This window comes from Phaenicophaeus curvirostris, chromosome 36 (genome assembly GCF_032191515.1).
Source record: "Phaenicophaeus curvirostris isolate KB17595 chromosome 36, BPBGC_Pcur_1.0, whole genome shotgun sequence".
NCBI lineage: Eukaryota > Metazoa > Chordata > Aves > Cuculiformes > Cuculidae > Phaenicophaeus > Phaenicophaeus curvirostris.
In genome coordinates this window covers 562,468-584,047 of record NC_091427.1, presented here as the reverse complement: position 1 = coordinate 584,047, position 21,580 = coordinate 562,468, and the positions used below count along the sequence as shown (strand labels likewise).

The window sequence follows — 21,580 nt, the reverse complement described above, 5'->3', positions numbered from 1 at the left end:
TGCACTTAATTTGTTTTGTTAATGTGAAAGACAAGGGTTGTCCTCAGTTGCAATTTCAGCTGCGAGTGCTGACAGCCCTGCAGGTGGGCTGAAATTGTGTGACCAAGGACTAATAGTAAAGAGCAGACTTTTCAATTCTTAAATCCTTCTCAGCAAGGGGTGAAACAGTATATGGTGACTAACCTGAGCAGGTCAAGTCTTACTGCTGATAGCTGGTGCTTTCCAATTCTATTGAGTGTGTCTGAGATGTCTTCTCAATGGTTTAGGAAGGGTTTTTTAAGGCTTGTACTGTTCCAGTGTGATGGATGTATCCGCATCGTAGACGCTGTTGACAATTGCCTAAACAATAAACCCAGAATATCTGTGATAGTGATTTTGTCAACAATGAGGATAATGGGGGCCGTTCCAAATAACAAATGTTGGTTTTTCTTGTAGACTTGTCCATATCTTCCTGTCGGGATTATTCCTAACTTTATAGCTTGGGCTGTTCCTGCTGTACAGCGAGTTTTGTCAGAGCAGGCTGCTGTGCTGAAGAGGTGCAAGCACTGGTTATCAAATCATACGCTGAGCATTGTCGCGCGCTCTCAACACCCTCAGTCCTACTGCTTAGAGGTGCCAAGCCCTTGCAGATCCTAGAGGGCCTCACTGAGGTTTACGGAAGGCTTTTTCCGTTGTTTTCTGTGGATTGTCAGTTGGACTGGAAATGCTGGTGGGTCTCAAAGGGGTCAATATTTTCAGCAGGCTCTAGTCTAACAAGTCGTGACCAGAAATAAAATCAAAAAGGAAGGAAGAGCTTTGTGGGCTAAATGCAGGAAAACTTAATATGCTTTTCAACTTCCAGCTTGCTTCAATTTCACATCAAGATTTTGGAAGCACACATCCCTACTGTCGCCTTGAGGCGCGTTTTCCTCAGCCTTGGCTAGCGCACTGACTGAATACGCATGGTTTAATTTAAAATTGATTGCCTTTAACAACAGAATTTTTCAAAGCCTTTAGTAATGTCATAATGATGGATAGCATTTAATTGAGTTAAGAGTGACCTGGTAGTGTTATCTGTAATTTTACTTTAGCAGTGTTCAGCTTACAGTAAATGAAATTAATTTTTCAATTTTATGCTCTTAACATTTAAAAAGCAAACCTCCCTTTAAAATCAATTTGCATTGTTTTAAAGACTGGATCTTTAATGTTAACCTCCTATTAAATCCTTGTTTTCTCTCCGGAGTGGTTGCTTTAGGTTTTTTTGCAATGTGTTTGTGGAATGTTTATTTTTTTAAGCAGTATCTGCATGTGTGTCTGACTTGAGGAACTCCATTTATTGACTATCAATCAATTCTGTTGAATATAACACTGTAAGAACGAGACTTAAAACAACTGGTCTTGCAGTACAGACCAGGAGAGATGGTTGTTGTTTCCTCTTCCGTGTCCAAGAAGCACCCATGGCTGTAGGCACCTAATTTGTAATGACAGCATTGCCTTGTCTGGTTTTAATTGCTCTGGGGTTTTTTTTAAGAACATTAAGTTATAGGCTTATCCTGTTTTTGAAGAAATATGTCGCACACCTGTGATTTGCTTTTGTCAGTATGGCTTTAGGTAGCAGGTGGTGCTAGAAAGCTGGAGGACAAGACCAAGGATAAAGGCTAAAGAGTGTTGGAGTAGACCCAAACAGCTGAAGGTTGTGACTAGGGTGGAAGTCCTCTCTGAGGTCTCAGTGCTCCATCATGGGTGTTCTTGGTGAACCATTCTGTGAGGCTGTGCTATGGTTTTGATGCAGATATGCAAAAATGCACGAGTAAATTTGGACCCCAGAGCATAAGGGAGTGGACGTTTCCCATGAGTAAATTCAAGCGTAGCTGTCACAAATGGGCTGCTTGGAGAAGTAGCCTTAGCTTTCCATTCGGTGTTCCTGATGGTTAAATCTGTAACCTCTTTGAGTCAAGCTGATTCATGGTTCTAACAAAAACATGATTTTTCCCAACCTCGCCTGTCACCTGTGCGTTCGTGGGCTGTACCTCCCACCAGGGTCTCGTGTCCAGGCTTTGTGGTTGCAAGCGCGTCTTTCACTGGTGCCGTTTCCTGTCATTCTGGAGGGTATTGGAAAGAAGGATATAAGCAGGTATAGGAAGTTGCAGTTCTTACCTATAGACTTGGTTTACTTGCCTGCAGTTTTCTATTTAAGGGAGGATGTCAGATACAACCTGTCTAATCAAAATGTTGTACAAAGCATGGCTTTAGACCAAGCCTGTGGCAATCTGCGGGTGCCCCACCTCTAGGAACGTGAGTTGCATCTCTGCTGTATAACATGTTCTCTTGGTTTCCGCGTTCCTAATGTTTCCAATGTGTCTCATTGGGATCTTGCTAAGGGAACACTAAGATTTGGATTGCATTTACATTTTCCTTGATGCAGTTGTTCATGCCGTATTTTCATGCTCTTGTCATTGCTTTCTACTCCAGAGGCCAAATCTTGGTTCTGTTGAATAAATGCCAGAAGGCTTTTCTACTGCAGCAGGATTAGGTTGTTCAATACAACCACTCCTCTGTCGTTACAATGCAGGGTCCATAGTTAGAATCCCTAACAGATGTGTGATTTGCCAAACTCCTTACCTTTCAAAAGCAGCTAAACAGACAATGTAGCCTCGCTTGAATTCCAGTCCTCCTGAAGTAAGTGTCAAACCCCCACTACTGAGCTGGACCTAGCTTTTGCCCACAGGTTATGTTGGTGAAATTAGCTTTAGGTTTTAATGAATTAAAATATTTTATATTAGATATCTAGCCATTAATTTGATGAAGGGCAACTAGAAGTACGGGGGGATCAACAGGACCTTGGCTGCTGTAACGCACCGTGACTTCAAGGGACTGAGAGGGGTGCCCCACTAAACAGTGCTAAAGAGTTAAGTGATTGGCGTAAAAAAATGAAAGATAATTTTAGAATTATCATGTGAGGAAATGGAATATAATCAAAACAAAATTAGAATTGCTTCTGTACAAGGGAACTTGTATATCCATGTGTGCGGTAGCTGTGTTAACAAAAGCATCAGTGCTGCAGCTGAGAGATGTCATGGCAAAATTAGTTCTTGTTTTTATTTAATTGTGCAGAACTTGTGAAAATTGAAAGGGGATAAACCCCAGCAAGCGTACCACACCACTCGTCTTATCTGTTGGTTTTGAGATGGTTGATGAGATTGGGGTTCTCCTGCTGGTGGCAGGTGCCCTTGTTCAGCCAAAGAATCCAGAGCAAGTAATTAGCTGGGGCACTGCCGGTTGCTCCAGGCAGTTTGCTGGGTAACAGTGTGTGTTATATACTTAATGGAATTGCTTTATTAGATGTTTGCACCAATTAATTTCACATAGACTCTCCTTCTCTCAATTTTTGACATGCAAAGACCATAATTGTGTTGCAAACTGGCAGTGTTTGGAGTATTTAAATCTACAGTTAAAGCTAACTGCTTTGCAGCTCCCCTTCCATGGAAAACAGAGGTTGGATAACTTCATCACGTTAACTCAGGAAACTGGATTGCAAGGTTCTGACTTACAGTTGTTTTATAAGGAGGGAAGATGTTACGGCATACAAGATTCATGTATTATAGTGCAGGTGGGGTAGCACGTACACCTCGGCCAGTTAAAAACTTCTGTTTGCTGCTTTTGCTGGGGCTCGCTGGATCTGCTTATAGAAGAGATGGACCCTTTTTACCAATGGGGCATTGGTTTGTGTACCCGCCAGGGCACAGGGGCAGTCACTGCTTTGGTGCAGGTGAATTGCTGGGCAAATTCAAAGTACTGGGTGCATCTGTAAGAACAGTCCTGTGTGGCTGTAGTAGCTTGGAAATGCGATGGGTGGATGTGGTGAGGCCGAGCACCCGCATGGATCCAACAATTCCGTGCCGTTTGTTCAGCACAGGCAGGGTTTGGCGTTAGGGGCAAGGGAACCACATGTAGGGGAAAGCAGTTGGCTCTCGGGGGCTGATCTCCCGCTCTGTGCAGGCAGCGCTGTCTAGCAGTGCAGTAACCAGCCTGCAGCATCGTTTGAGTCATTTTAAGATGAAATGTTGAATGCCATGATTGGATAACTTTCTACATAAAATTATCTCTAGATATAGGAATAATTATTCACACCCATAATCAAATCAACTCTGAAAATCATGAATACTTTGCTAGCTTCTGCTGCTTCATTCAAAGGGTGCTGTGCTACAGAGATTGTTGATGAGAAGGCTGAAACGGTTTTATTTCCATCTGAAGTGGACCTGAGCTTGTCAGAGACCTCTTTTCTGTTATTTTAATTCAATTTAAACATAACCCCTTATTGACCAGTTTGTTCCTGCTGGTGTCGGTGGCCGGAATCCCATTAGCGTTAGTGGCCGTGGTGTTGGACTGTGTGCGCGTTAAGCCTCAAATGATCCAAAACCGTGGAGGAGGAGGTTAAAACTGGCAGCAGCTGGTTAAGTTTGCCATACTCCTGAACTGAAACAAGCTCCAAGTGAAGACTGGGAAGTGCTGGCTCCAGCACAGACCACGTGAGCAGCGGGCAGCTGCCGTGCCTGCGGGGGCTGCTTTGCAGGGGCTCAGCCCAGGGGGTCTGCTTTTACTTGGGTTATTATAAACGAAAGCTCCTACCGGCTGGAGAAGGACACTCGTGCAGTGAGTGTACAGGCTGATGCTGATTCAAGTCACTCAGTTTCTAAAACCTGCCAAGAAAGAAGCCGTATGTCCCTCAGTGTTTGGAATCATGCCCAAAACTCATAAATCTGAAGTCAAACAGGAAAATTTTGCCTATTTGTTTTTAAAATAATTTCTAGTGCATTGAAATTCTAACAGACTTTTTGGAGTTTTTGGGGGAAGGTGGAGTGGAAGAGGTTAATGTGATGAATATCTATGAATCAGTCAAATAAAACACAAACTTTAGTTCTAGAGCTTGTATCGGGCCTGAAAGGGACAGATAAATGAGGGAGAAGAGCTTCTGTTGATTTTTTCACTTTAACAGTCATTTCACTGAATGAGTGCAATACAGTAGATAACTGGTACTGCTTTACAGACCCTGTAGAAAACTTAGTGTGAAATAGTGCAAAGCAGCCTCCCCAGAATGGTTACGCTGTGATAAGCTGTGTCTGTTGTTCCCTTTGAAGACTGATGTGGTATCAGGAGCACAAGAGAAAAGTGGGAGAATGGAAATCCCTGTCGTCTCCAACTACTTGCTCTCTGCCTTCAGTCTTCCTGGAGATATTTGTGTAACTTTCTTTGTTTCCACGTTGCACAAACACTGCTGCTTTGGTGTGAGACTCTTCACCCTTCCCAGCTGTGTGTGCTGCTTCTTTCAGCTGTAAATCCCGGTCAGTTGTGTGACTTTTAATTAGTATCAGAGTTTAGCGGTGCTTTTATCAAGAGCTATTGAAAAGTATTAAACACAACCCCAATTTTTCTGCAAAAGCAGCTCCCTCTGTGTCCTTGTCTTGGCATTTCCATACATGTGTGTTCCCTGAATCCCTCACTGAACCCTGATGAAGAGGCAGCGCTTCCTAAAGCAGAATAAGCAGAGGTTCACTTGCCATTCCTTTGAGGGGGCTCAAGATTTTATTCCTTTTCTCAAAAAGGGTTCTATCCAGCATGTAAGAAACTTTACTGAGTTAAAGTTATGAATGTGCATGTCTTGATTGAAGTGGAAGTGGTGGTTTTGGTTACGTGTTACAGGCTTAGGAATACCTTAGCAAGGCAAGTATTGTTGGAGAAAGTGAATGTGAGTGACTTTCATTTGGAATTTTCTACTGGGACCTACTTCTTGGAAAACATATTTGAGGGAGTGACAAATGCTGGCAGGTATTCGGATGGCGTAAAGCCTTTAGGAAATTATACTGGAACAATCTTGAGACAAGAGAAACAGCTGGAATGCAAGGAGGAGGGGTCTTAAAACCTGAGTGGGTTTTGGTGCCCGCCGATTGTGTTCATGCTGTTTGTGGTGCTGGATAACATAATTTGTGAGTTACTGAAATGCTTCTCAGTGCCTTTGGTGTGTTTATTAAAGAGCTGTGTTTCTGCAAGATGGTATTTAGTGCTTTATCACCTGTAAGGAGCTGCAATTCTATAGATTATATCTTATGTGAAACAGGAACTTCAGAGCTCTCTGCTGGGTTCAGAGAGCCCCTTTCGAGCTGTGCTTCCCAGCAGATTGCTGGGCAGCAACAGGATAAGTGTGTTTGGTATTTCTTATTGCTTTTCCAGACCCCAGCTATTCTAGGAGCAGGGACTTGGAGTTTGTGTGTACTTAGTGGCCTTCGACAGGTTCCATTAGTATCAGCTTGTCCAGGCAGCCTTTGGGCTGGTGTGAGAAAACAGTTGCGTGTTGTAACGTGTAAGGATGCTTTTGGAGACTGCTCAAGCAATTTTGTGCTTTTCGGTGATTAAAGCCTGAGGAGCTCTGGTCCCAGTGCGCACCGGCACGCTGATGTTGTTACAGCCATGCCCATCGATGATGGCTGGGTCCATATGGCCATCCAAAATCATACCGCTTAGTTTTATTTCAGGCGCTGAGGCTCACAGTATTCATTTCTGTTGGAAACACAGTGCTATGGCGAGGCTGGTTATTTTGACTGAGGTTTTCCTTTATCTCCTATGCAACCCCCTTGATTTACTCCCTATTAATTACATCTCAGCTATGGGGACAGCGGGATTTTTTCCTGCGAGCATTCAGCCCTTAGAGCTTATTTCTGGCCCTGCTGTTGTGGAAAGAGATGTGAGTGGAGGGGAAGGATGTGGTAGAGGCTGTTCTACTCTGAAGCTTCAAGCACATCCCTGCTGTAGGATGCCCGAGAATTATTATTGTGTGCAATAAGTTACGTTCTACTTGCGAACAGCACAATGTTACTTGTCACAGCCCCTTCTTTTTCTTTTTTAAACCCTATAAGCATAAGCAAAGGAAATGCCAACAAATTGCTTTTGAACTAATTATAAGCAACCCAGTAACACCGGTACCTTATTCCTTTCTGAACAAATAGAGTGAGATTGGACTATTGCTTTTTCAGGAGAGTGACTGGATACAGTGGCTTATTGAACCGTGAAAGATTCATTAAAACTACCTTGCAAGGGTTTTTGGAAGCTGTTTGATGCAGTTGTTTCTAAAAGGGTTGAAAAGCCGAAAGCGGTTACTTGCACGTATTTGCTTTTATTCCTTTTGTAACACTAGACAACATAATTTGTTCTTAATGAGCTCTGATGTTGTGAAGGCGGTTACGGCAAGATCCTCCCGGCTGAGCTGTAGCTCATTTGTTGGAGGCAGGGATTCGTAGCCAGAAGACTCTGCAGGCACTCGGGGATGTTGCACAGACAGACTGGAGCTGGTGGTGATGTCCAAAATCCCAGAGAATTTCCGTCCCCCCTGAGCCAAATGAAAAATCTGTCCTTTTTGTGTGACCTGGGCTTTGTGTTTTACATTGAGAGAGAAAGACCAGAGCTGTCTCAGGATGAGGTATAGAAGGTACTAAAAGGTAAATGATGGCATTTTTAATTGAAATGTCACAATATTTTGAGGCAGCTGGTTAGGGTCTGAGTTTATTTTCTTGGTCTGGTCTAGTGATGAAGTGTCCTAGTGAGAGGACTTGGTTGTGTCTTGTCCTCTGTGTTTTGTGTAGGATATTTCTGGGCACGGCGCTTGGAAGAGGCTGAGATATTTCCAATGAGTTGTACAAGTCTGAGTGCCGCCGTGCTCGCCTGTGTGTGGTGAGCACACAGTGCTCCCTGTGCACTGCCAGCTGTGTGGGTGTCCCCTCTTGTGCCCCGGGAGTCCATCAGGTGTGCTGATTCCTAAGGTGAAGTGAAAACTTCCATCTTTATCTATTATCCACAACCCACGTGCCTTCTCTTTCCTGGATTTTCTTTGCAGATGTCCATAGTGGCAGTGTCTCTGTACACCTTTTGTGAGGCAATATCCCTCTCCCTGATAGGGCTTTAGGGCCACTGACTTGTATTGGTTTTACTCCACACTTGACAAAAGATTGTTACCTAAGTTAAGAACCCAAAGGGAACGTGACTTTCAGTAAGCAAGGGCTGCCTGGGAAGCAACTATCCATGTGCCTTTTCTACTGTACTCTGTTAGAATATGGCATCATTGTGTGTATTTTTATGGTAGCTCAAACCTTCTCAGCGTGAGATTTCTATCTTAAATATAGAGGTTATAAAATAGACCTCATCTGTTCTCTGACAAACAGATGACTTTTTATACACCAAACTTAGCGTAATAGCCTCCCATTTCAGTGGTCCCTAACTACCGTGAGTATCAAAGGGCAACTTAAAATATGTCTATATAGTTGAAGTCGAATGGATGCGAAGCTGGTGGGTAAATGGAAATTGTGTACCCTTCAAGATAATATTTGGGTTTGATAAGTAAGCCTGTTTATAATTGTTGAAAACAAACAAAAAGCTCTTGTCTAATAATAAACATATCCATTCTGTATTTGTTTTATTAAAAAATGACCTTTTTTATTGAGCCAGCTGGTAGTGGGATAATAACACAGGTGTTATTTACTGTAGTGCTTGTGCTGCAGCCTGTTCTGCCAAAGCACGCTATTGGTAATGTAGGCAGGTGTGAGGTGTTGCATTATTTTATGTTGAGAAATTTAATAAGCTTTCTTTAGAGACTATGCGCAGCTCCCCCAGCCAGCGAGAGTGACAAGAGTGACAGGGAAGCTGTGTCTGTCTGGGGAGGGTGGATTGAAAAATAAGTAAACCTGGATTTATCTGGTCTCATCTTCCCACTCATTTCAGCAAGCGATCTCATGTGGCAACTGGATAATCACCTGGGGAGGAACGCTGCTCTAATTAAAAGCCATTCCATGTCACGGATGGTCTCTGTGTGCTTGTTGGACACAGAGGTTGGGTTTGTGTTGAAGTATTGGAGAGGGATTCCACTCACGCCACTGGGTGGATGGAGCTTCATTATGCTCGAAATGTTTTGGCTTAAATCTTAAAACTGGATACGTACAACAGTATTTCTCAATGTACATGTTTTTCCTCTCATTTGTTTATTTAAAATCCGACTTTTAAGGGTCTTTTTTCCCCCTGTGTGAGGCAGCCAAGTGTGCCTGTGGAGTCCTCCAGCTCAGAGGTCATTGTAGTTCCCTGGCTGCACCTGAGGATCCGTCATGGGTGTGTGTGGTGCCTGTGGGTGGGAGAGAGCTGGGAAATGGCATCTACAGGCTAACGAGGGAGGGGATGTGCTGCCTCTCGTGTTGAAGCTGGGGTTCTGTGTAGGAAGGGACGTCAGATTTGTATCATCGAAGCCTGAAAGCAAGCGGGAACATGATTTTGTAGCCTAGTGATGAGGGAACTCCCCTGGGAGGGGATAGGCATCAGCTTCCAGCTGTGCTTCAGGGACTGTTGATGTGTTTTGTGTTGAACTGCTGGATAAAGCAGGTCCAGAGCTGCCGTCTCACAAAGAAGCCAAGGAGTTTCTGGGTCGCAATCGTAGGGCACGTCTGGGTGGGTTTCACTGACATTGTCTTTGCAGGCAGTCAGGTTTTGGGCAGGGAGCTGGGTTGTTTGCAGCTGACTACACGCTGCTAAGTTACTGTACCTTGCTGAGTTAATCCCTCTCTACTTACCTGAGCCCTGCATCCAGCTCTAGAGTCCTCAGCACAGGAAGGACATGGATCTGTTGGAGCGAGTCCAGAGGAGGCCACGGAGGTGAACTGAGGACTGGAGCACCTCCTGTATGAGGACAGGCTGACAGAGCTGGGGTTGTTCAGCCTGGAGAAGAGAAAGCACCAGGGAGACCTTAGAGCAGCCTCCAGTACAGAAAGGGGCTCCAGGAAAGCTGAGGAGGGGCTCTTGATCAGGAAGGGCAGGGAGAGGACGAAGGGAACGGTTTTGAGCTGAAAGAAGGAAGATTGAGATGAGATTTTAGGAAGAAATGTTTTGCTGTGAGTGTGGGGAGGCCCTGGCCCAAGTTGCCTAGAGCAGGGGTGGCTGCCCCATCCCTGGAGGTGTTCAAGGCCAGGCTGGATGGGGCTTGGAGCCCCTGATGCAGTGGGAGGTGTCCCTGCCCATGGCAGGGGTGGAACCAGATGGGCTTTGAGGTCCTTTACAACCCAAACCATTCCATGGTTCTATAACTGCTGGTATTACCCACCCACAGGAGCACTGCTGGTCTCTGCCAGGGCAGTACAACACGTGTAATCTCCAGCCAGCCGAAGGTGTGAAGATCATGGTGTTAGACAGCTTGTGTCAGAAGCAGAGGTGGTTATCAGGAGCTGCAAGCTGGCAAAGGACCAGTGTTGTTTAGGTCTCATGAGTAAGAACCTTCCTTTCACTTCTGACTCGTAAGTATCCAAATCACTTAATGAGAAAGTGAATGATATGAAAAACTAGCTGGGTAGGGAACACTGTTTCCTGTAAAGCTTAAACCACCAGTTCATCAGAGCCTTTTTCGGGGGAAATCCTACTGGATATTTATTGGTGCAGAAACCCAACCTGGAGGCGCAGCTCAGGAGACAGAATATCCTTTAATTTGATATTGTTTTGATTTGGTGTTGTTTTAATTTGGCATTGGTTCGTAGAAGGTGGAGGGAGGAAGGCGGCTGGTGGCTGGGTGAGGTGTGCAGCCCTAACTGCTTGCTATCAGGAGTGGAAGCACTGAGGGCATTGTTGCCTAAAACAAGCCTGATCCTGTAACCTTTTGTTTAGATAAAAGATAGTGTTTGGCAGTGACCTGCAGTTACAGCACGTGGCGACTTAATGAGCCCTCGCCGTCTGGCTGCCCGGCTCGGCTGGGAAGGTGTGCGAGGGCAGGAGCGATGTGGCACCCTGAGGGCAGGAGAATCTGTCACCGTAAAGGGATGTGTGCGTGGGTTTATGGCACATAAGCTTTGTTTCCAAGGTGTCGTTGTGGCTCGCTTTGAGCTGTAGGCTCTCTGGAGGCTTCCTCATCCCTAGGGCTGGTCCTCGCTCCTCATAGCCAGCCAGCTCCCGACGGAGACTTCGATCCTTGGCAGATGCTCTGCAGTCAGGCAGGTGCTGGCTGGGCGTCCAGCAGGCTGTTGGGCAGGGAACGTTTAGATGAAAGGGATCATCCTTGGCTATGGAAGGATGAAGGTTTTCCTAGCAGACACCAGGTCCTCATCAAGAAGACGATCAGTTCATGCAGGAGAGAAGGGTCTGAGCTTTATAAAACAGATCGGTCGGCTTGAAGGCTGCGGAAACAAATGTTACGCTTGAGCTAGAGGCCAATTACAGCGATCTATCTGCTGGCGTTCAGTAAGAATTAGAACGGCTTCAGACCTGTCCATGTGCTCTCTTCATGGCAGTATTTTTCAACAGACCTGAATGCAGTTGAGGAGGGGCTCCAGGAGGGTGTGTGGCATGGGGAGGGTTCCAGCTTCCCTCCCACTGAGGTGGATTTGCTGCCTGTCTTCCTGACTCCCAGTGGAATGGCGATGCAGGGAGCTACCTCTGCTTGTGCACTGTTATGTTTCAGGTCATAAAATGTGATGGGATCGTAAAATCAAGTTGGAACAGGGAAGACACGAGCTCGTTCTGTAACCCTTAGTAAAGACCCACGTGTAGGATCACCGTGGAGCTCAGTCTTTGTAAATGAACATCCTTAAACCACCCCTGCACAGCTTGGTTCTAACAGGGCACCCGCACTCTTGGCTGCTGCTTTGGGAGCCTGGGACACACATGTGTGCAGTGCAGGGTTTGTGCTGTTTTCAGCCAAGACTGCGTTGTTTCCCTCTTTTCTTTGCAGGTGAAGAGCTGCAGCGCTCCAGCAGAGCCTCTGTCAGCTTCTGGTAACGCTTGCAGGAGCGTGCAAGTGCCGCTGTGACAGGCACGTCTGTGGATGCAGTGAGAGTGGGGCAGAGCTGAAAACCTGCCTCAAACGTGATCCTCTTTGAGGTTCAGTGGCTGGGAAGTGGCCCTGCTGCGCCAAGTTCTTGCGTCTGAGGTGGTTTGGGTCTTGCTTTATGCTTTTTATGGCTCTTACCTGGTCGTTTTGTACCACAGCTGATAAGTTATTGATGCTGCTCCTCCTCCTTTCCCCACACCTCTGCAGTGAGGTGCAGCGGAACAGGATGAGTAATGCTTTTTCCAGAAGCGTTACTCTAACCTTTTATGCTGGATGTGTAGAGTGAATGCTTTAATCTCTAGGTTTTCCATTGCGTCGGGATGACTGTACATTCCTATCAAATGATTCACTCGATGAACATAACTTCTTCGTGAACTGAAATATCTCCTCAGCCCCTCAGAGCAAAGGGATGTAAAGCACAAGCCCAGCTGGGCTGTCAAATGCTCTGTGTTTTCTGCAGCTGAGAGCTGCATTACAAACAGGTTGGAGGGTGAGGCTGTCCTTTCTCTCCCCCTACCAAGCGCCCTTGGTTCCCTTGCGTTCCATTCCAGTGACGTTGGAAAGCTTTTTTTTTCCATTCTCCCCAGAGGGACTGAGCAGAGCTGTTTACCCTCAGCTGGCCGGCTGCCCTGGACAGGCAAGAGCCAGGTTCTCACGTACAGCGGGAGGAGAGAGCGTGGCCAGGGACTGAGTTGGAGCTGGGATGTTGGATCCTCATCTTACGAGGTGCTGTGCTGCCGTTCATCTAGTGGAAGGTGTTCCTGCCCATGGCAGGGGGGTGGAACTGGGTGGGCTTTGAGGTTCCTTCCAACCTAAACCATTCCATGATTCTCTAAAATGAATGTGTTAGGGCTTGTGCAGGTCAGGGGCAGAGAGGGGGGATTTGGCAATGGAGAGAAGAACAGCGTGTTGCCTTGGAGGCTTCTTCACTGACCTGGCTGTTTCTCAGGGTGTTCTTTCTTCCCAAGAGGAGCTACTGCAGCCTCTCTGGGTTAGCTAGTGCCCAGCATTGGGGGCAGCACTGATCGTTAGCATTACCAGCCCTGCAGTTGGTAAATGAGCTGTTCTCATCCACATTTAAAGAGAGGAAAAATAACAATTGGCCTTGTGAGCCAGTGCCTTTGTTTTGTGTGGGTACAGTTGAAGTTAGTAGGAATTTCATGTATCTGCTCCTGGTAACAGCTGTCCCTGGAGAGCAAGGTCATCGTGAGCAAGAGAAGTGAATGAACAGGGGAGATGGGAAATGTGAGCTGAAATTCCTGCCGGCTGGCTCATCCTGCACCCCTGGCCTGTCAGGGGAGACTGTATTTACGTCACCGGCCCTTACATAAGGATCTCTAACACGACAGCTCCTGGGGTCGGGTGGCTCTGGAAACCACAGAAAGGTCAGACGTTATCCCTGGGAGTTGGCACATACACAGGGTGCAGAGACTCTGCTGCTCCATGGATGAAATGGCAAAGCTTTTTTTCCCCTCTTGCCCTCGGAGTGGTGCTCGTGTGGGCAGAGTGCATCACGTGTGTGACAGAATTCCTGGAGCTGCTTCTTCTGCAGCCAGCATGGGACAGGTTTCATTTTCCTCTTGGCTTCCAGGGTGATGTTGTAAGGGGGACAAGCAGGGCAGGCTCTGCTCGGGGGCTCTGCTTGGAGAAGGAGCCAGGAAAAGGGAGGCTGTGACTCGGACTAGGCAGTGGTGACAGTGACCCGTTCCCTTTCCCTGTGCCTTTCTCTGCTGCCATTTCCAGTTACGAGCTCTTTAAGAAACCAGTCCTGTAAGGGGAATCGGATCCTGACTTGGCAGCCCATCCACCTCATCCTGGGCAGATGCAGATGTGCATCTTGGAACAATTTACTCCCGGTTGCGTTCAGGGCTACCAGAGCAACTGTTCCCACATCTGGAGCAGGGTTTCAGGAGGTAATTTAAACAAATGGGAGTGCCACTTGCAATTCCTCAGGCTTCTAGTTTGGGAGCCAAAACTGTTCTCCTGGCTCCAGCTTGCCCGCCCCAGTTGTATCAGTTCCCACATGGTCTGCCAAGTTTGCAGGGAACTCCCTGGAGTCCCTGTCCCCTTCTGAGGAGGCACAAATGCCTTCATCACTGGTGAGGCTGCAGCTCAGATCCTGGGTTCAGTTCTGGGCCACTCGTAAGGACATTGAGGGGCTGGAGCGCATCTGGAGAAGGGAATGGAGCTGGGAAAGGGTCTGGAGCCCAAGGGTTGTGGGAGCAGCTGAGGGACCTGGGGCTGCTCAGCCTGGAGAAGAGGGGGCTGAGGGAAGACCTCATGGCTCTCTGCAGCTCCTGGAGAGGAGGTTGTGGGGAGGTGGGTGCTGTTTTCTTCTCCCAGGTACAAGCGATAGGACGAGAGGAGATGGCCCCAAGTTGTACCTGGGGGGTGTTAGATTGGATATTGGGAAAAACTTCATTACTGACAGAGCAGTGAAGCCCTGGAAGAGGCTGCCCAGGGCAGTGGTGGAGTCTCCATCCCTGGCGGAGTTCAAAACGTGTAGATGTGGTACTTGGGGACCTCGTTTAGCAGGGACAGTGAGATTGAGCTGACAGTTGGAATGGATGAGCTTAGATGGCTTTTCCAGCCTTCGTGATTCTTCAGCTTCAGCTTCATTCAGCCGTGCATCAAAGGCAGGGCAGGTGTTGTGGCTCTGGGCAGTGGGACATATCCAGCCTGGGAGCTGACAGGGAAAGCCCTGTCCTGGTGGATGCACAGAGCTCATCTGCCTCAACTGAAGCTGCACGATTGTGCAAACTTCCAGCTGTGCCTTCCGCTTTTGTCATGGCTTGTTAGGTTTGTGTTGAAAGAGCAGTTTAGCTGTGTGAGGGCATTAATGCTGGGATGTGCTCCCAGAGGGAAGCTCAGTGCTTCTGGAGAGCACAGGATGCTGCTAAACAGCGTTTGTACCAGAAATGCCTGTTATCCGTGGGATACAGCCAGCGAGAACTCACGGGGAACACATGCCTCTGGGTTTTGTGGCTGTTTGAATGTGAGAGTTGCCGGAATACGGAGTTCCTTTGCTTTTTCCTGCATCCTGCTGTGCTATGAGATCTGGGATAAGAGCAATAATCCAAAAGCTGCTGTGGTTTGATCTTGGAAAGTCAATGTTTTCAGTCGACTGAAGTAAAAATCAAACTGTGTTGTCAGCTTCCCGGTGCAATGGGCGAGAAATGGGAAGACCACTGTGTGTTTAGACTGGAAGGGAGCAGTGTTTGCTGTGCAGCCTCTTCCCCAAAGACGTGCGTTGCAGTGATCATCATGGACCTCTTCCTCCGCATCACTATCCTGCCATGGTTCCTAGAGCTGGAAGTACTCTCTGCCCAGCCCTCAAGCTTCATACACAAGGGAAAGCTCGGCTCCTGCAAAGCTTTGCATTGCAGCCCTGGTTTAAGGTCCCAACTGGATCTGCAGATTGGCTTTATGTGTTTGGGTTTTGTTTTCCTGCAGTCTCTGTGAGTGTCAAAGAGGCTTTGTTCCCTGCTGGCCCCGCGTTTCACATGGACAAGGAGCGGCATTGAGCAAATTCCAGGCTGCGGCTCGGCTTCCCCGCACCCCTGCTGCATTTACCTGTGTTTAGCCCTGTCCCTGACTTGCTGTTTACTCCTCAGGATTTAAACATTCCCTAGAAATTAAATCCCTTCAGGACATAATTGCTCCCACCAAGTGCTCAGAGAAGCCCAGTTGTGCAGTGCCTGTGCTTGTGTATCAGCTGGTGCCTGGCTCCCTCGCAACAGGATTTATGGTGGCAAAGCAAAGCAGCAGCCACAATCAGAATTCCAGTACAGCAGCGCTGAATCTGCTTTCAAACAGCAGCGTCTTCCTGCTCCAACAGTGCTCCCCGTCCCTCGCTTTTGAAGCTGGGATGCAGCGATGGGTTTGTTACGGATGCGAGGACTGCTGAGCGCCTCCAGAACTCTCTGCGCACCCTGGGCCCTTGGTTCCTGCTGGTGTCTCTGTTTTCCAGCCAAAGCTGCTGGCTCGTTGGGATAGAGGAACAGAGTTGATATGCGTGGATGAAGTGGCAGTGGTGAGACTGTGACACCTTCACTGCCTGTGATGTTTGGCCTCGTGCCACACGCTGTCCCCAGCCTGGGGTTGACAGCTCTGCGTGGTGCTGGGAGAGCACGGGGCCGTGTGGGGAAGCTCTGGAATTGGCCTCTCCTCTGAAGAGCCGTGTTGTGCGTCAGCGTGCGCAGGAAGGTGGATCACGGACGCAAGATCCGACTTCCTGGCTGCTGGGATGGTTTAGTTACTCTCACCAAGGGTTCAGGGGGATGGCGTTGCCCCGGCTTTGCAAGTTTAGTTGGAAGTAACATCTCTCCTCTGTCCTTGCCCAAGGCAGGGAGGTGGCGTTGAATGGGCTTTGAGAACCCTTCCAACCTGAATTATTCTGTGATTCAGTGGATGTTTTTCTGGGATCCAGGCTTTACTTGGCTTGGTTCCCTCATCAGTTGTTAACGTTAAGCCTTCAGGTGCTTGGATTTCTTTCTGGGGGAAGGGGATGAGTGATCTGGAGAAAAGAAATGTGTCATGGAAGGTAAGAAACACTCAGCCTGCATGCTGCTTTCACCTTGGTATTGCTGTTCCTTTCCCAGAGGTGGGCATCTTCTCTGAGCTGGTTGTGTTGAGGCACCAGCGCTCTGCTATCACTTGTGCTTTTTCCCCAAAGAGGAACGCTCTCGGAACGAACATTCTTATGGGCAGGAGCAGTCGCCCAGATTGAAGCAGATGTTGAAGGGATTGGCCGCTGCTGGGCATCCATGAATCCCGTCGGCATGGACAGGCTTGCAGAGCCATGGATATTCGCTGTACGTGCCCACGTGTGCTGCCCTCGGCACTGGGAGCGCGGAGGAGCCTGGGATCCTGCCTCTCTGGATGCTCCGCACGGATGGTGCGTTCCGTGCTGAGCCGTAAGGAAGCGCTGGTCACAGGGCAGCTTGTGACGGGGCTGCTGCGTAGTTGTTCCCGTAGAAACGGCCATCTGATCCCTGCTGCGGGAGTCGCAGTGGCGAAAAATTTCGGAATGCATCATCTGGAGCTGGCGTTTTGCTTTATCTTTCACCTTCCTGTCAAAACCTTGGTCCTTTCCCACTCTGTAGCTCCAGATCCCACAGCATTTGGCACCTTTATAAACAATTACAGGAAGCAAGGTGATGTTCTCCCCTTCCAAGTGTGCTCTCGCAGGCAGCGGGTGAGGGAGCAGGGTTTATTCAAGTAGAGAAGCCAAGTGGGGAAGGGGCTTGTTCCTGGAGTGCCTCCCACCCTCCTTGTACGGATGAGTCTGGTGTCCGCATGCTCTGCTCTGCGCAGCCGTCGCTCCAATGTGCTCTCATCACAGCTGTGTTCTGGTACAGTCCCTGCCGACTGCAAACTCCCAGTGCGTGTGGGCATGTTTCGTGCCTCTGAATCTTTAACTTCTACGGCAGTCCAGTTTTCCATGTGGATAGCTCACGGCTGCCTCAGGACGTGGCCTGGGAATATCACAGCCCAGCTCCCTTTTCTGCAATGCCTGTGACTTTTGGTTTGCTTTGAATATCCAAGCTGTTTCACTTCAGTGAAGAAAAGACCAAACTCTCTCAGCCTTAGGAAGATATCTACTCAAGTTTGCATTTCAGAGCCTGGAGTGCCATATTCCCAAATGGACTTGATGGCATAGGTAGCAGAACAGGGATTTGTTCCATCTTATCCATCACTGTCAATTTGCTCTGGTGCTGCTGTGATCCCAGTGTGGTGTTTAATGTCCTTGCAGCCTGTTTTAACACGGAGCTGTTGTGCCCCTGGCTGTAACTGCACATGGTGTAACTCCATCTTAAAAATCCGGTGCCTACTGCCGAAGCCGGCCTCCCTGGGCACGAGGGCCTAATCCGGTGCAGGGGCTCAGCACGGAGCCACTGCCGCTTTGGTTGGCAGGGCAGAGGGAGCAGCTGAGTGAAAGGGATTGTTATTCGGGATGATGGATCCCTCTGGAGGCTGGTGCTGTTTTTGGGAGGGAAGCCAAGGTATTAGTGCTTAATCTCTTCCAGAAGTCCCTGCTTTAACCCTTCAGGAGCCTGAGGAAATCTGTTGGAAGCCGTCACTGAGGCTTCCTGTGGCTCTGGTGCACGTCCTGGTGTGATGCCGGCTGGTTGCCCTGATTGCAGCCTAGGGCATGCTGGCAATGGGAATTCCGTGTCGGAGACTGAGGAGCCGAACCAGAGCTGCTCTTGTTAATCAGCTGGCTGCTCTTTCCGTACGGGGGAACCTGGTGCCGTGCACCGGTACTGGCTGCTCTATGCGTGTTTCCAACACGAGCAGGGTGATGGTGTTCCCTCCTCACACTGGAGATCCCTCGATCCGAGGAGAAATCTGTGCTTTGTAAGTATTGCTTGAAGATACCCAAGCCCAGAAGCACATCGTGTTTCTCAGCACTTTGCTTCCTGCGTGCTGGCTCTGTCTCCAGGCAACCCGACCTCCCGCAGGATCCGTGCCTGTGACGTCCTGGTGCTCTCTCCCTCCTCTCCTCGTCAGATGCTCAGCTCTTCCCATCGCTGCCGTGGTGCGGAGCGCATCTGAGCTGCTTTGTGTTTCTCCTCCTACACACAATGCTCAGCGGGTGTGGGAAACACGGCAAGATCATCCCGTGGTGTCATCTTGCTTTCCCAGACCTTTTTCCTCCATCCTGTTGATTTAAAATGAGGTCGGTGCCATGTCCTGAGGGCCAGCATTATGCAGACAGGTCCAGAACTTGCTGCCTGTGGACAGTAGTTCAGCTGCTTCATGGCTTTATGGGTGGAGGGCAATGAGGAAAACTGTGACTGCGGTGCCCTGAGGCGGAGGAAAACCCGTACAGAAAGGGACCCAAGCTGGGAATCACTTCTTGGCTTCTCCTGCATCCAGGCCGGAGTCTGGTCAGGTCTAAGAGGAATGCTGCATTTGCAGCCACTGGATCTGGAGCCTGCAGGAAAGCTCGGGAGGGTCTCTTGATCAGGCAATGCAGGGATAGGATGAGGGGAGTGGTTTTCAGCTGAAAGAGTGGAGGTTTAGGTCAGATCTTGGGAAGAAATGTTTTCCTGTGAGGGCAGTGAAGCAGTGTTGGCAGCTGGGACAACCTGCACCAGCAGGTTGGAGGATGGAGGAAAACGCAGGGCCTCTTTCCTGGTCAGGAGGGAGGCTGAATCATCCTTCAAGGGAAGGGAGACTATCAGCCAGCTGGGATATGCAGGAATGGAGAGACCAACTTGATCTGTTCTGGAAAGCCTTTTAATTCCTTCTTCCCTCTGGAAGAAAAGGCAGTCCTGAAGCCAAGTATGGAGCTGAGCTCTGACACAAACCCAGTGAAGTCCCTCTGCAGAGCCCCAGGTGAAATGCAAACCATCACCCCTGAAATTTCCTACTCTCACCAAAAGAGGTTCTTGAGGATGCTCTGAATTTCCTGAAGCTGGAGCCCAAGGTGCTTTCTCCAGGCTTTTTCGGGACGCTTTTACCTTTCACGTTCCCTCAGTTGCTGAGGCATTGGCATGCAATGAAACTGTTTTGAAGAAACCCTTGGGAGATGCCATGTCCTTCCTGGCCATGGCTTTGAGGGGCTGAACTCACCGTAAGATCCTTCTCACGGAGAGCTCTGCTGGCTGGTATTTGCATCCATTTGCTGCTGATTCAGGTGCTGTGTGTGTTGTGGGTAGCGCTCTGGTCCTCCCTGCTCTGTGTTATCTAAGAGGAAAACGGAATGATCCAGGTCTTCTGTTTGATCCAGGCCTTCTGGCCAAGTTGTGTTCAATCAGAAGCTTTACAAACCTTGAGCTTGGCCAAGAGCATCAGCTCAAGCCATGTCATTAACCTGGGAAGTGGGATCTCCTTGGAGCAGAGCTGGGAAGTGAGTAAGGAGCTTGAAATACTCAGAGTTGTGTTTTCATTTACGTATTTGGGCCTGAAAATGACTCATGGCTCCTGGTAGACATCTTGGATCCCCTTGGCGAGGAGGCCGCTCTTGGCTTTTCCTATACAGATTGGTTTAAGCTTTACAAACGCTCATTCCTGCAGGGAAAATCCGTGGTGAAAAGCATGGAGAGAGTACTTTCCAACCCCTTCTGGCTCTCTTCACTTTTCCATGTGCTCCTGAGCGTTGCCCTTGAAACCACACGGTGCAGAGCTCCCGGAGCTGTAGCCGATGAAAGACGGGCTTCGCGCCTGTCTGCTGCTCAGCGAGAAACGAGCCGCCCCTGGGAGGCTGCCAGCCTGGAAGGGGACAGCAGCGCTTGTCCCCCGGTTAATCCCTGCCAGTCGGTGCCTGCAGCCTGGCTGAGTGGGCTCCGGTTCTGCCGTTTCAGCCCGTGTCCCGGCTGCAGCGCTGCTCCTGCCAGCAGTGCCGAGTGCCAGGCCTGGCTGCCGTTCAGTTTCTGTTCCGGGTGCAGGAAGCGTGCGCAGCAGCCGAGGAGTCTGGATTTGTTCCTGTGCTCGGAATTAAAGTGTTCAAATGAAAGGAACAGCTCATTGTACTCGGTGGTGCCTTTGTGGGATTCGACTTCCATGCGGGATGGTTGTTCCCCTGACAAGGACTTTATCATAAATTGTGGAGCTTAATCTTGATGTGCTCCCTTGGAGGCCCTAAGGATCCTTTTGTTTGTCTCTGAGCAGCACTGTGCCCGTTAGAGCATCGTTTAGGGCTTTGGCACTAGAGGAAAGGTACAGGCGCTGCAGATCGAGTGCGGTGCCACCGTGGTTTTCTGCCTGTAGCCAGGGCTCGGCTCTGTCTGCAGAATGCTCGTTCTCGTCTCCTGCAGGTGCTGGGGTCAGGTAAAAGCTGAGCTTTTAGGGAATTGGGCTTTGGGCTCCTGGTTGTGCATCATCAGCATTTCTCACCGCGGTGCTGCTTTACATGCCCTTCCCCGTGGCTTTGCATGATTCTGCACTCCTCCTTGGCAGCAGTTCTGTAAATTCTGCTGCAGCAAAGCCACCCGGAGAGGGTTTGTAGAAGCAGTTCTGTTCCCAGGGGAAGCACCATCTCCGAATGAGAGATCTGCCTGGGGGATGGTAACGCAGCCCATGAACATGGAGGGAGATTCCTCTCTCGCAGTGGATTCGAGGGGAGGTACTTTTTCACAGTGGGATGGGGTGGGATGCTTTGGTTTTGGTGCCTGCAAGGGCTGGGAACCGCCAGCGCCAGGGAAGATGGAAGAAGGAGAAGTGAGAAGGTTTAAACTGCATTAGTGTAGTGTTCTAGAGCCCTTCTGGTTTAAAATAGATAAATAAGTGCCTTGATTGTGAGAAGCCTGACCCCCTCTATTTCCCACTGCCTCTGGGAATGCTGCTGTCTTGACAGGTACTGTCTGTGGAGACAATTCCCTGAGAGTTGGGGAACCAAGCTTCCTCCTACCAGAACAGGATCCCAGGCTCTCCAAGGCTGGGACAGCGTATTGTGTTTCCGTACAGTGCTCAGCAGGCTCTGGTGCAATATTTGTGTTTTAAAAAAGCTTTCTCTAATGTGCCATTGGCTCAACTGCTCTTTGTTTCCACTCTGCCAGGTCGCTATCAAGATAATTGATAAAACACAACTAGATGAGGAGAACCTGAAGAAGATCTTCAGGGAAGTTCAGATCATGAAGATGCTTTGCCACCCCCATATCATCAGGTTGTACCAGGTAAGAGCACCCTGCAGTGGCTCCTCCATCCCTCTGCGCTGCGTGGCAGTGCTTCTTCTAGGGTTATTCCTCTGTTTCTCCTAGGTGAAACACTGGGAAGGTCCTTTATCTTTTCAAGGTCTCCAAGTACTTTGAT

At 48.8% G+C, this 21,580-nt stretch overlaps 1 protein-coding gene across 2 annotated transcripts in view; it reads left to right on the top strand.

Moving 5' to 3' along the window:
- The first annotated feature begins 10,211 nt into the window (after positions 1 to 10,211).
- Positions 10,212 to 21,580, top strand: part of LOC138732719 (serine/threonine-protein kinase SIK3-like) — a 38,070-nt gene continuing 26,701 nt past the window's right edge. The window contains exons 1-2 of one of the 2 annotated variants that reach the window (XM_069879375.1): positions 10,212 to 10,270; positions 21,328 to 21,444. In XM_069879375.1, coding sequence (XP_069735476.1) covers positions 21,403 to 21,444 — 42 coding nt within the window. In that variant the 5' untranslated portion in view covers positions 10,212 to 10,270; positions 21,328 to 21,402. Of the gene's footprint in view, positions 10,271 to 21,327; positions 21,445 to 21,580 lie in introns of those variants that run through there. The other variant, XM_069879376.1, reaches the window with a different exon arrangement.